At 45.2% G+C, this 13,586-nt stretch overlaps 1 protein-coding gene across 1 annotated transcript in view; it reads left to right on the top strand.

Annotated features, from left to right (window-relative positions):
* Positions 1-845: 845 nt before the first annotated feature.
* mpp5a (membrane protein, palmitoylated 5a (MAGUK p55 subfamily member 5)) overlaps positions 846-13,586 on the top strand; it is a 15,772-nt gene continuing 3,031 nt past the window's right edge. Inside the window, exons 1-15 of the mRNA XM_017434859.3 lie at positions 846-1,067; positions 6,142-6,458; positions 7,167-7,344; positions 7,647-7,747; positions 8,547-8,654; positions 9,257-9,334; positions 9,415-9,555; positions 10,674-10,835; positions 10,926-11,003; positions 11,748-11,931; positions 12,003-12,074; positions 12,153-12,221; positions 12,317-12,481; positions 12,566-12,655; positions 13,450-13,562. Of these exons, the coding sequence (XP_017290348.1) occupies positions 6,270-6,458; positions 7,167-7,344; positions 7,647-7,747; positions 8,547-8,654; positions 9,257-9,334; positions 9,415-9,555; positions 10,674-10,835; positions 10,926-11,003; positions 11,748-11,931; positions 12,003-12,074; positions 12,153-12,221; positions 12,317-12,481; positions 12,566-12,655; positions 13,450-13,562 (1,728 nt within the window). The 5' untranslated portion in view covers positions 846-1,067; positions 6,142-6,269. The remainder of the gene's footprint in view (positions 1,068-6,141; positions 6,459-7,166; positions 7,345-7,646; positions 7,748-8,546; positions 8,655-9,256; positions 9,335-9,414; positions 9,556-10,673; positions 10,836-10,925; positions 11,004-11,747; positions 11,932-12,002; positions 12,075-12,152; positions 12,222-12,316; positions 12,482-12,565; positions 12,656-13,449; positions 13,563-13,586) is intronic.

Below are 13,586 nucleotides of genomic sequence, written 5' to 3'. Positions count from 1 at the left end.
AATGTTTCTAAAAGGATTTTTAAAATAACCTTTTTTTGTTATGAGGTTGCTTGGTGAGTTGTATCCAGTTTTCGGGCTTTCTAAAGTCAGTTGGGCTGTGGCGGCCATCTTGAATCGGATCGGCTCCCAGCGTTAATCATTTGCAGAGGCATTTTCTGGTGGCTATTTCCTAAAGAGTTTTGTTAAAATCCAACCGGCGGCATGTGAGCTGCTTTGCTGCCAGACAGATGTGGGTGACTCCAAATGGAAAATCTTTTGGCGCTCAGAGTATGCGTTGGAGATTATTCTCAGCTACTACCACACCGAATTTAAGCAAAATAGCTGCAAAATTGACTGAGTTATTGCCACTTTTCTGTAGGTTAATGTCACTAGCTTTAGTGGCTATATTGAATTTTGTTGCCTCTGAAAGTTGATGAGTTGTAGCTGCACATTCAGGTATTAGTTTTGGCTGATTTCATTAAAATACGTCCAATAATTCATGATAGTTTGATAACAGACATTAAAAAAAGCAAAAATTGGCTTTGTAAACAATTTATTGGTACTAATAACATTACCAGTGTTTTACTTTGCGTTGAACATTTATTTATTTATGTTTTTAGATTTATTGCATACCTGTTTTATAGTAAATTCATTCATTTTGTTGCGTTGTTGACGTTCCGGAAAAGTTCCCCGTTTCCGGATACCATGAACGCAGCCCAAACGTCGGTTTCGTCGCTCCTTGTAGCGACGCGTCTGATTGGCTGAGACGGAATTCCTTTCCTCTCCTCATCCAATCAGCGTTTTTGTTTGATCTGGTTGGCTCCTCCCCATGCCCCTCCCCGCTTAGTGGATTTGGAAGTGACAGACGCGGAGGAGGGAAGGGAAGGGAAGGGAAGGAGAAGGAGAGGGGAGTCCTTATCGCTCCGCCGCAGATGAGCGAGCAACAAGTGGTTTTGTTTCGGGTTTTTTTGGGAGTTAAACCTGGAACCGGACAGAAAAAAACGCGACTCTAACCGCTCGGATTGACGCTTTACTTCTAATCTGGAGTCTCCACGACGCACGTAGCGGACAAGGAGGAGAGCTCGGAGGTGAGTTCGCCCCGGAGCGGCTTTGTTTTCAACAGGTGCCGCGGTTAGCCGCTAACCTTTAGCCCCGACGTCAGCAAACGGAGGTAAAGCCGTCCTGTTCGGTTAGGAACCGGACTGTTTAGCCTACCCCCTCCTGGGAGAACGGTCCGTATCGACTGGAGGCCGGAAACACGACGAAAAGCCCCCGGGAGTCACTTCGACCGAGGACCGAGAACGGTCATAGCTAACGTCGGGTTAGCTAGCATCTGTCAGCCCGCCCCAAAAGTCCTCAAAGATCCCGCTTAGATAAACCCACACACTCCTGCTGCCTGGACCGATCACACAAGGACTTATTTAATGTCCTACTGTAGAAAAGTTAAAGTTTTTAGGGACTAAATTAACACGAAATGTGTCCACGACAGCCTGGTAGTTCCTGCTTAATGTGAGTCAATACACACAGTGGTCTCTTTGTGTTGCTGTCAGCCACAAAAAATACACTAAAATCCAACTTTGTAATCAAAAAGAAACACAAGAACAAACCTCAAACCGAAAAGCAACCACAAAACTATAAATATGTGTTCAAAACTGATTCACACAGGCTCTAAACCTGAACAAGAAACGCAAGAAAACCAACATTACATCAAAAAATACAGGTTTAAAATGAATAAATCATCCAAACTTTAGAAGTAAAAACACAACAAACTTAAAGTGCTGAAACAAAACCAGAGACAAAAAACAGGGTTTTTTTGGTTTTAAAAACAATAAAGTTGAGCAACATTCCTCCCTGTTAGAAAGTTTGTTTTTCCGGTTTCGTTGCTTTAATCCTTTTTATATATATATATATATCCAAACACTGAGACGCTTACAAACATAAAACCCCCAGAGTAGTTTGTGTGTAATGAAGCTGAATGTTGTTTGGGAGGGAAAAAGAAATGCAGATTTGATCTTATCTCTGTGTGTCTGAGTTAAGATGACAACAAACCTGTTTGAGGTCAGGCTTCCTGTTGGGTTTTTATCAGGACTTCCTCCTCTTCGTCTTCATCCTCGTCTTAAATCTGACTCCACAAACGAGCCAGAGCCGTCTGAGGATCCAAGACCCCCAAAACACCAATTCTACCTAAATAAAATTCACTGCTTGGTTTATTTTTCACGCCTAAACACCTTTAATTAAAAAGCTGCTGAAGCTCAAACAGATGCTGGGCTTTTATTTTGGTAAGTTTTAAATCTGTTCCAGGTTTCCACCTTCCACCAGGCTTTGTTTTAATATCTTTTAAATTTCTTATTCTTAAAACACGAATACACTCTAAGGTGGATGGTTTTAATTAACTAATTAACTAGTAACTAATCAATTAACTAACATGTACTTGTTTCCCCCTGCCGCCATGCCAGGCGGGTGATCCTGTAACTCCTTGCATGTCTGTTAGCAAAATATCCCACGAATCACCGCACGGTGACCGCCGGGCTCTGCGTTTACAACTGACGGGCTTCTGGAACCAACCTGACTCAAGATGGCTGCCGCAGCTAACGCAGAAAACCATCTGAAATGTGGTGGTAGGATAAGGAATACCTGTAAAATGGTTGATGTCTGGCCCCGTCACCCTGACGACGGGGTCAAAGGTCACGTCAGCGTACACCCGGAGTGCGTCGGTGAGAGCGTGGGCGGCACTCAGCCACTGAAGTGTAGCCTGAAGCTGACTGGCTGTAGTGGCCATCTTGCTTTGGGGCGACTTCAGAAGATGTTCGGTAGTAGACGACACGTCTGAGTGTTTCGCTGAAATCCGTCCTGTAGTTGACTTTAACAGCCGAGGTTTTAAACAATGAGTTTGGTACGACTCTCAGCTACTACCACCGAAGTTTAGCTCTGGATCTTTAAAGCTTCCTGAGCTATGCTCAGTTTTTCAGCTTGTTGGCTGTGGCGGCCATCTTGAGTCCGAAAGTTAATCAGCCGTAGGTGTTGGCCCAATGATCGCTTCAAGATTTATTTAGAAATCTAAACGACGAAGTGATCGTTTTTACAATTATTTATCACCTAAAATTTTAAATTTATTCACATCCCTGGTTGTGATTAAGTTGTTTAAAGCTGATTTTTCTAGAAGCAAATACTTTAAACTTGTATAAAATAAAGTATTTATCTGAGTTTATGAAGCTCTCGTGTTACAGGAACAAAAAGTCAATGAAGAGTCGAGCTGAGAAAGAGCAGAAATCAATTAATTTGGTGACATAAGATTTCAAATTTCCACATCCAGCGTGGTTTTATTTAGTAAATTGGATCCATATGTGCAGCTCCAGCTCCAGATAAATGTTCACTTCTGGTACATTATTAGACAAACACTAAGAAAGTAAGATTTAAATAAAAAAATAAAGAGTAAGTAGTTTAGTGTTGGAGGACAGGCCTGATTTAAAATGACGTATGACTCCTGCAGGGGGTCAAATAACTCAAACCAATTGTCTGGATTATTCAGTTTATTAACCCAGCTGGGGTTCTTAGATTACAGCAAACAGAAAATGTTTTTGTCATCCTTAAAGTTTACCGTTTGTTGCTGCGTTTTACAGAAATCCAGCTGGTTGGACGTGTTCCTTCCCGTCTTTTCCTCTCGCGTCAGGTACAGGATGGTACAGCTGCAGAGTTTCAGCCTTTATATTTAAGATAACGCTCCGCTCCTGCTCCCGGATCGGTTTAATTCACCGGCCTGTCCCGGTTCTACGTGGTCACCCGGCCTTCCCGTTCATTTAAGGAACCTTTCTGAGAAACTCCACAGGACTGAGTTCGTTTAAACCTGAATATTTTCCTACGTTTTCTCCTGTTTGCGTACATCTTCCTGCTTATCTCTGCGACAGCCTGGAGGATTTAAACACTAATAATCCTTGAAATAAACCTGATTGTCTTACACTTGGTTGCTTTTTTTCTTGTTTTCATAAATGGTGTTAAGACCGACCTTGTAGAGCTGAATCAGAGGAGTTTTTAAACTCGACTTTGGTCTGTTTCAGCTTCTCGACTAAAACAAACATTAAATGTGAGTTTCTTTGCCCAAAACAAAACAAAAACAAACCACAAAACGTTCTCGTTTTAGGCGTCGGTCGTCTCGGACGCAGGTAGAAATTATCTACAGTCCCAAACGTTTGTTTCTAACAACTCCTTCATGATTAAAACAGTCGAATACCTCAGTGTGGATGTGACCGACCTCACCCAGGAGGAGGAGGAGGAGAGTCTTCATCCTCTTCAGGGAGGATGTCGCTCCACGTTTGGTTCAACCTTCTGTCGTTGGCTGATTTTACGCCCAGCGTCTTAAACTAAAATTAAACTTTGATAGAACCCGTTTTAGTTTCGTAAACTCATGCAGATCTATATATATATGTGTTGTTCTCCTTTCTGTTCATTGTGGACTGCTGCAGTTTAGTAAAAACATATATTAACATAACATTTATTTAAAGAAATAATTTAGTTTTAGTCATTAATCGTCAGCAGGGTTTCTTAACGGATGGATAAGTGGTGAATTTGGTGTTTTTCCCTCTGCTCCTTGTTGCATTTTCTAAAAGAATAAACTCAGTTTTTCACGTTGCTCTGATATAAAAGGTCAAACATAACCGCCATGATTTCCTCTTTTGGTTTCTCCTGCCAACATCCAGGCTCAGGTTGAAGCTTTTAGACGTAAACAGGTTCGTCACACGCTGACTCCACGCCTTCACAGGTGGATCAGGTCGCTGTAGCTCAGGTGGTGAAACTGTTTACAGCCCATAGCTCCTCTTTATGTCGACAGGAGTTACGTCCAATAAGAGCAGCTTTAATGATATATGGCTTTATGGAACCGCAAATTATTAACCGTGTGTCACAAGCCCTCTTTCTTATTTTCTTTTCTGTTTAACAAAATGAAAACGTTTTTTTTTTTTCCTGGAAATGCTGTTTTTCAACCTCAAACCAATGAGGAAAACTCCTGCTGTTCATCTCTTAATAATGACACTATGAACGCAGAAACGTGCGAATGTTTTGTGAAGTCAAAAATTTATTTTGTTTATATTTATTTATAGTTTATTTATAATTCGAAAGTATTTGTGTTGTTTGTTCTGTGCTGCTGTTTGTAAAGTAACGTTTAGAGCCTGATAAGATGATGTTAGTAATTAATTATCTGGGTTTTCTGGGACGTATATTTCAGCTGCTGACTCCTGTAGCTTGTCGCGAATGTTCGTTTTTAAAAAGAGAGACTGGTGTCGCTTCTCTGGTGGATGAGCCACGCCTGACGGTTTTATAAAATCTACAACCAGGCGGCGTGTTTTTCTCTTGAACGGCTGAAGATCTTCCCTCCTTCAGCCGAATGAAGGCTCAGAGCCGCTGGTACGCGAGGTTTGGATGTTTTAACACCGCGGTATACCTTCAGTTATCGGCCCGACGAAGAGAACGAAATATAAAAAACTGTAGTCCGGATCAGGACTTTTGCCCAGAACTGCACAAGAACGACTCACTTCAGGGGTGAAGGGTGAAGCTTTTCCAATCCTGAACGGTTTCAGGTCAAAAACACGAGTCCGCTCCCGGCCACGCTCCCTTCCCCCATCCGTGGAATTCTGTTCCCAGGCCGCCTGGCATTCCTCACCGCTGCATCATGGGACCTTCGCCTGCTGGGGGGGAGATATCACACAGGTTGCTGTTCTGGCGCTGGGAGATAAGGCATCCATCCATCCATCAGCCCCTCGCCGTCCCTTTTGTTTTCCAGGTGTTGTTCTGGGACCGATGACGCTGTCGGCCCCGGTTCTGTTTGGTGTTGAACAGGAGATCAAGACCGGATCTCCTGTTGGCTGCTTGAACCGGGCTGTAGTCTGTCGAGCTGCTGGTTTCATCCTTTTTTCTAAGAAATGTGGTCCTATCAAAGCTTTTCTTCGTCTCAGTTTCAGTATTTTATTATCTTTATGCTTTTTATTACCAGCAAAGATGGAGATTTTCCCCGTTTCTTTAGTCAAACTTATTGAAAAATGTAATAATTTATGATAAAATGGTCACTTTTACAGACTTAATCATTGTTGTGTAATCAGCTGTTTGTGTTTTTGACTGGTTTTAAAGCCGTAATGCATCAAAATTATATCCGTGTTTCTTTTTGCTCCACAGGTGATGGTGTCATGGCCGCCCTGTCTGCTGCATCGCCCTCCTAGATTTCCTAATTATCCTGACTTAATTAAACCCAGACACCCGCGGAGCTGTTAGGACACACGCTCAGCACACAAAGTGTGGGAAGGATGACGACCTCCCACCTGAACGGCCACGTTGCCGGGGAGGGAGGAGGAGGAGGAGGGCGAGGAGGCGACGAAGAGCTGCGAGGAGGACAGCAGCACCGGGAAATGGCCATCGATTGTCCCGGAGAGCTCGGGAGTCGGATGTTGCCGGTCCGACGGTCGGCGCAGCTGGAGAGGATACGACAACATCAGGTTTCTTTACACCGCCGCCGCCCGATTCGCTTCAGTTTGTCTCGCAGCGGATTCACGAAGCTTCCGGGAATCCCCTCTGGAGTTGTTTTAGTTTAGGTTCAGGTTTATTCTCGGAAAACCAGCGTTAGATCATCCACTCAGAGCTGCGGCTGTTGGAGACGAGCTGGAAGATCAAAACTTTAAGTTGAATTCTCGCAGAATTCCGAGGATTTGCTGCCAGCGGCTGCGTTTTTCTGTGGCCAGTCTTTGAAAATAACGGGCTCTGTTTCTCAAAGAGCTGCAGGTAAAAGTGTGGGTTTTACATGGCCCAACAAAGCCAAGAAAGGGAAATTATTGCAGTCCTGAAACGTTAAAAACTGCTTGGAAGCAAACCAGAACTTGCGTTTGGGTCGTGTTTGTCCTTTACAAGATACCTCAGAAGTGATGTTACTTTTCAGGGGGATTACAGCATCTTTCAGGCTCCTGTAAAATCTCTAACCTCGCTGCGTTGACGTCGCATCGAGAACAGCAACCAGCTAGGCAGCAAAAATCAGCTCGAAATGTTCAAACTCCACCAGATTTGGAAACAGGTCGCAGCTGTGATGCCCTCCAAAGAAGCGTCGGATACCCTGAGCTCTGCGCCGTCTTTAACAAGAGCCAATCTGAACGTGAAACGAGAACGTTTTGTCCCTCTAACGGGAGGCATTTCTTCCTCCGTTTCTGCTGCAGGAGGATCTTCGGCGGCGCAGGGAGGAGGAGGGTCGGCAGCTGGATCTGAACGCCTCCCTCAGACTCAGGAAGCTCTCCCAGAATCCCAACACCGGGATCGACAACCCCACATTCCTCCAGGACTCGTACAAACCGCAGCAGCCGGTGCTCGGCAGCCAACACACTCATCCTGTGCTGGGTAAAAACACACACACACACACACAATAAACCTTCAGGAAGGCGAGGGACGCAGAAGGGAGGCATGAGAGGGAGAAATGTGTCCTGTCAGGAAGAGAATTCCTCCGGGAGGGGAGAGAGCTCGAGAGGGCGACTTAATTAAAACTCTGTTTGTCACACACACACACACACACACACACTGTAGGTCCTGATGAGAAAGCCTCACACTAATCTGGAGCCTGAGCTCTGTCCCGGCTTCTTGTTCTGTGTTATATTTTATTTTTTCCGAGGTTCAGTGACACGAATCGCCTCCTGTTTCTGCAGAGTTGGAGGAGTTGCTGCTGTCGCTGAAGCAGGTTCGAGGCTTCCTGCCTGACCAGCAGAGTCAGAATGACGTGGAGCTGGTGCTCTCGCTGCTTAACAAGGTAACGCCACGAGAAACGCGCCCAAATGGCGCCGCGAACGCAGCCTTCCGTTCATCTAACCTGGAGACTCTCGGCTGCTACCACACCAAAACACAAGCAAAAACATTATCGCCCTTTTCAGCTTCGGCGGGCGTTTAGACAAACAAAATAAATAAACAGAGTCGCGCCCGTCGGGCAGAAAGCACCACAATAAAGGTGATTTTTATTATTTAAACAAGTTTATCATGTCAGATGTTAGCTGCTTGTTTCACCCAGTTTTATATAATTTGCTAATCTCAGAGTTTTGTTTCTAAAATAAAATTGTAATAATCTTGACAGACGGAGGGTGAAGGAAGGAGAAAGTCATGTTTTTAACCTTATTTACTGTCTGTCAAGCTGTCAGCTAATAGTTATTGGAGCTAAAATCCCGTAAAATTATTCTTTTTGTTATTTTTCCACAGATTAAACCAAAGAAGTTGGAACAAATTGTGTATTTGTGACACACTGATGATGACCTGGGATAAAAGACATTTAGCAGTTTGAAAGAATCTCTGTAGTTTTAGGAATTGTGTCTGAGGAGGAACGATAAAACGTTCATGAATTTCAAAATAAAACCGGTTTGGTTACAGATTCATGTAAAGGTTTGGGAAACGCAGCCTGCAGAGGCAGCCCCAGCAGAAGTTGGATTTGATTTTAAAAATGAATCATTTAAGTCAGGAAGGACTTGCCGGGCTGTGGCAGCTCACAAACAGCCGACCGAGCCGATGTAACGATGATCTGAACGTTTTGCTCCTGGTGTCTCTTCTTCTCCCCCGTTCAGTCGGATTTCCAGTCGGCGCTGAAGGTCCATAATGCGGTGGCGTCCAGCATGCACCGACCGTCTCCTCCGTTCCCTCAGACGCAGCAGGCGCACCCGCTGGCCATGGAGGTAACGTCACCCCGGGAGGCGCGAGCGCTGGCTTCTGTGATTATTCTCCTGCCACGGGGTTGAGTTCTGTTCACGGCTCATTTCAGAGGAATCTCATTACGAGCGGCGCATTATTTCCCGCTCCACGTTGGCATCTCCCAAAAAAGAAGAGCTTCTGTTCGCTCCACAAACACCCTCCTTTGTCTCAGTAATGAAGCGGTAAAAAGAACGGAGCAATTTTGCATCATTTTAAACACTCAAACATTTTTAGTTCAGCTTTTCACAGATTTGAGTCGAGCTTTAGCCCAAACAAAGACGGAGGATTAGTCCTCAGCAGCTCCTAAACTGAGGCGTGTTACACAGTCTGCCCCCTTACTCTAATCTACAACAGAACGGCCCAGACCTCCACCCACTGAAGCAACAACTGGGTCAAAGTTCCTCCACAGCTATCCAACCTGCCGGATCATCAGTTTTTCACATTTAGTTTATTTTTCTGTTACATTTGCCTCGTTTTATGACTTGATTTTTGCCGTTTTTCCTGCTTTTCTCACCCCGACTGTGAGCGACGACTCGTTGAGACGCTGAATGTTTTCATTTCCTGTTTCCTCCGTCGTTGGTTTCAGGTCCGGAGCCTGGCGCAGTCCTGTCAGAGTAAAGAAGGACTCGAGCTGCACAGACTGCTGTCGGACACGAACATCCAGGTGCGGGGGACTCGACAGAGCGAAACGTTTCTGCTTGTTCCGCGGCTGAACTCAGTTTGGTGCTTTTGTTGTTTTTGCAGTCGCTGCTTCTCACCCACGACGCAGTAGCAGAGACGGAGATGCAGCCTGAATCTGAGCCAGTGGAAGGAGAAACTCTGGCCCAGTGGGGAGGGGAGACCGTCAAGATCGTCCGGATAGAAAAGGCCCGAGACGTCCCTCTGGTGAGTCGGACACACGAGAAGGCCCTCACACCTAAACCCCCGTCCAGCCAGTCTGCAGAGGACGGTTATTATTACACACATGAACAAATAAACAAATAAATAAACGCTGTTCCTTTGAGTTTAGAAACGATTTACAGAAATGTGACCAAAGCAGCAGAAATCAGAGCCAGAAAAAAACAAAACTAATCAGAAACTGAATAAGCCGAAACAGAGTTGGTAAAGCTAAAAGGTGCAGAACAAAAGCTAAAAGGAGGAAAAGGTAACTAAGAAAAGCAAACTGCTAGCTTAGTGCTAAAAGTTGCAGAAGGCTAGCTAAAAGCAGCCAAAAAGCTAGGTAAAAGCAACAAAATGCTAACCTAAAACTAAAAATAGTAAAACCAAGGGTTACCCAAAAACAGAAGTAGCAGAACATTAGCTAAAAGCCAAAGTAGAAAAAGGCTAGCTTAAAAAAAAAGCAAAATGCTAGCTAAACATAGCGAAAAAGTTGAGTTAAAATTAACAAAAATGCTAGTAAAAGTTCCAAAATGCTAACAAAAATAGCCAAATATTACATAAAAGTAGCAAAGGGCTAACAAAATAGCTAAATGTGAGCTAAATGTAGCAAAATGCTAACAAAAATAGCAAAATGCAAGCTAAACGTAGCAAAAAGGTGAGCTAAAAGTAGCAAAAGGCTACATAAATGTAGCAAAACGCTAGCTGAAAGTAGCAAAATGCTAGCTAAAATTATTAAAATATATGCTAAATGTAGCAAAAAGGTGAATTAAAAGTAGCAAATGCTGGTAAAGGTAGCAAAAGGCTAGCTAAATGTTGGAAACAGCCAAAAACAAAAACTAGCAGAACGACAGCTAAAAGTGTCAAAATAAAAGCGTGACAGAGTCCTTATTCTGATGCAGATTTTAAGGAGAATGTTTTTAGGAAGTAACTGAAAAGATCTTAATGTAGTTTTATCAGGAGAATATTTGTAAATAAACTTAAATATTTTAAAAAGTAATAAAAAGTCGTAGCAGCCATCTCCTGGAGGAGCCGAAGGTTTTGATAGATGTCACGATCGCAGGAGGAAACCCAAACAGGAAATCGTGTTAAAATGGCCGCTCTGTGCCTCGGTGTCTTCTCCGCAGGGAGCGACAGTTCGTAACGAGATGGACAGCGTCGTGATCAGCCGCATCGTTCGAGGCGGGGCGGCCGAACGCAGCGGTCTTCTGTCGGAAGGAGACGAAATCCTGGAGATCAACAACGTGGAGATCCGGGGGAAGGACGTCAACCAAGTCTTCGACATTTTGGTCAGTCGTTGGGAAAACGGGACGGTTCAAAAGGAAACGAGGTGCCTTTTGTTCGGCGCTTTGGTCACGTTGTGTGTTTGTGTGTGACAGGCGGACATGCACGGCCTCCTCACCTTCGTGTTGATCCCCAGCTCCCAGAGCAAACCTCCTCCCGTCAAAGAGACGGTGGTAAGTCCGACCGTCTGACCCCGCAGCTGCCCTGAGGCGGCGTTCTTTCAGCTGCTTTAACCGCTCAACATTCGGCTTCATCAGGGCCGGCGTGCTGCTTCAGTCTGCTTCAGCACGCCGGCTCTGTTCCTGTTAGCTTTTAGCTACTGTCTTGCTAATTTTACTGCACAGCTATGGGTTTTCAATTTTTAGATTTTAGCTTAATTTAGCCTTTAGCTTCCATGTTGTTAAATTTCAGCTTTTAGCTACTGTATTACTGATTTAAGCTTTTGGCTGCCATTTGCTGATTTTAGCTTTTAGGTGCAGTTTTGCTACATTTAGCTTTAAGCTACCATTTTGGCTTCAAGGCTACTGTTTTGCTACATTTAGCTTGTACCTGCCATTTAGCTAAATTTCAGCTTTTAGCTACTGTTTTGCTGACTTTAGCTTTCAGCCACAGTTTTGCGACATTTAGCTTTTTTCTATGGTGAAGCTGATATTAGCTTTTAGCTATAGTTTTGCTGGTTTTGAGTTTTTAGCTGCTGTTAGCTGTTTTTTAGCTTTTTCTTTTGTGTTGTCGATATTATCTTTCAGTTACAATTTGCTACATTTAGCTTGTAGTTACAGTTTCGCTCATGTAAGGCTGATTTTAGCTCGTTTTACAGTCTGTTCTGCGTATTTTCTTGTTGTTGAGTCGGAGCCGAAGCTCTGCGTTGATGTCAGAACCTCCAGCTGTTCCTCCTGACGTTCTCCGGTTCCCCGCAGGTCCACGTGAAGGCCCACTTTGACTACGACCCGTCCGACGACCTGTACGTGCCGTGCCGAGAGCTCGGCTTGTCCTTCCAGAAAGGAGACATCCTCCACATCATCAGCCAGTCGGACCCCAACTGGTGGCAGGCGTACCGGGACGGGGACGAGGACAACCAGCCGTTAGCCGGCCTGGTCCCAGGTACCGCCCGCGGCGGCCATTTTACGTTTCTGAACCATAAAACCTTAATTTCCTTCTGCTGTTCGTGACAGGGAAGAATTTCCAGCAGCAGAGAGAAGCCATGAAACAAACCATAGAAGAAGAAAAGGAGCCCGAGAAGTCCGGTAATCAGCCAGAATCTGTTTTTGTTCTGATAAAAACCAAAATGGAGGCTCAGTTTTCTGACCCGTTTCTATCCAAAGGGAAACTTTGGTGTGCGAAGAAGAACAAGAGGAAGAGGAAGAAGCTGCTGTACTCTCACAGGAGCGAAGGTGCGTCCCGTTCCCGAAACGTTCCTGCTTTTTATTCTTTCCGCACGGATAAAAAATAAAAGAATAAATAACTAATGTCCTCCGCTTCCGTCCAGATCTCGACGAGGAGATTCTCACCTACGAGGAGATGGCTCTGTACCACCAACCGGCCAATAGGAAGCGTCCGATCGCTCTGATTGGTCCGTCCGGCTGTGGGCAGACGGAGCTTAAACAGAGGCTCCTCAACAACCAACCGGAACGTTTTGCCGGAGCCGTACCTCGTAAGAAATCCTCATTTAGACTTAATAAAAAATCAAAACCTTAAGAATCAGAACCTTAAGCTCCTCCTCCTCCTCGCTCTGCAGACACCACCCGGAGCCGACGGGACGGCGAAGTCAGCGGCCGCGATTATCATTTCGTTTCCCGTCAGACCTTCGAGGCAGAGCTGGCGTCCGGTAAGACGCTCGCATTGTCTCAGGTGTTGAAGGGAACGGGAGGGTTAACGAGCGTCCGAGTCCCTAACGAGCTGCAGTCGGCGCCATCTTGTACCTCCAGTGATGCGTTCGGAAAAAACTGCGAAGGAAAAAAACAACACAGAACGGAGGGACTCGTGCAGAAACACAGAAACGCTGAAACCTCCTGTCTGTGTCAGCCTGGATTTGGACGGTTCATCTCTGGCTTCCTGTTGGTTCTTTTCTCCTTCAGGCTGCAGGAAAACAAACTTTATTTAGTCTGAGCGGTTCATGTCTGGGTCGCTTTGACCGTCCAGGAGACGCTCCGACCAATCAGGAGACGCTCCGACCAATCAGGAGACGCTCCGACCAATCAGGAGACGCTCCGACCAATCAGGAGACGCTCCACTTTAGCTCCGCTGCAGCTTCCAAAGAGTCACTGATGTTCTTTATTTGGTACCCAGGTACTCACAGGGTGTGGACCTGGTACATCCTACTTATCTGGTACTTACAGAGTACTTACTTGGTACAGAAGTTTACAGAGTATGTACCCTGGTACAGAGTCTGGGTACATATCATAGTACAGAATCTAGGTACTTATCCTGGTACAGAATTTAAGTACGTATCTTGGTACAGAGTCTGGGTACTTATCCTGGTACAGAGCCTTTGTGTGTACTGAGTAAGTACCTTGCACGGACCCAGTAAGTTTTAAGTACTCAGCAGTGAAGTACTCTGTAAGTACCATGTGTGTACCGGGCAGTACGCTGCCTCCCTTCATCTTCTGTTGTTCTCCTCAGGGAAGCTGATCGAGTCCGGAGAGTTCGAGAAGAACCTGTATGGAACCAGCACCGACTCGGTGAGGCAGGTCATCAACACGGGGAAGATCTGCGTGCTCTGCCTGCACACGCAGGTAGGTGGCGCTCGCGGCGGGCGG

Source organism: Kryptolebias marmoratus, linkage group LG10 (assembly GCF_001649575.2).
Source record: "Kryptolebias marmoratus isolate JLee-2015 linkage group LG10, ASM164957v2, whole genome shotgun sequence".
Taxonomy (NCBI): domain Eukaryota; kingdom Metazoa; phylum Chordata; class Actinopteri; order Cyprinodontiformes; family Rivulidae; genus Kryptolebias; species Kryptolebias marmoratus.
This window is presented reverse-complemented; position numbering and strand designations above follow the sequence as displayed.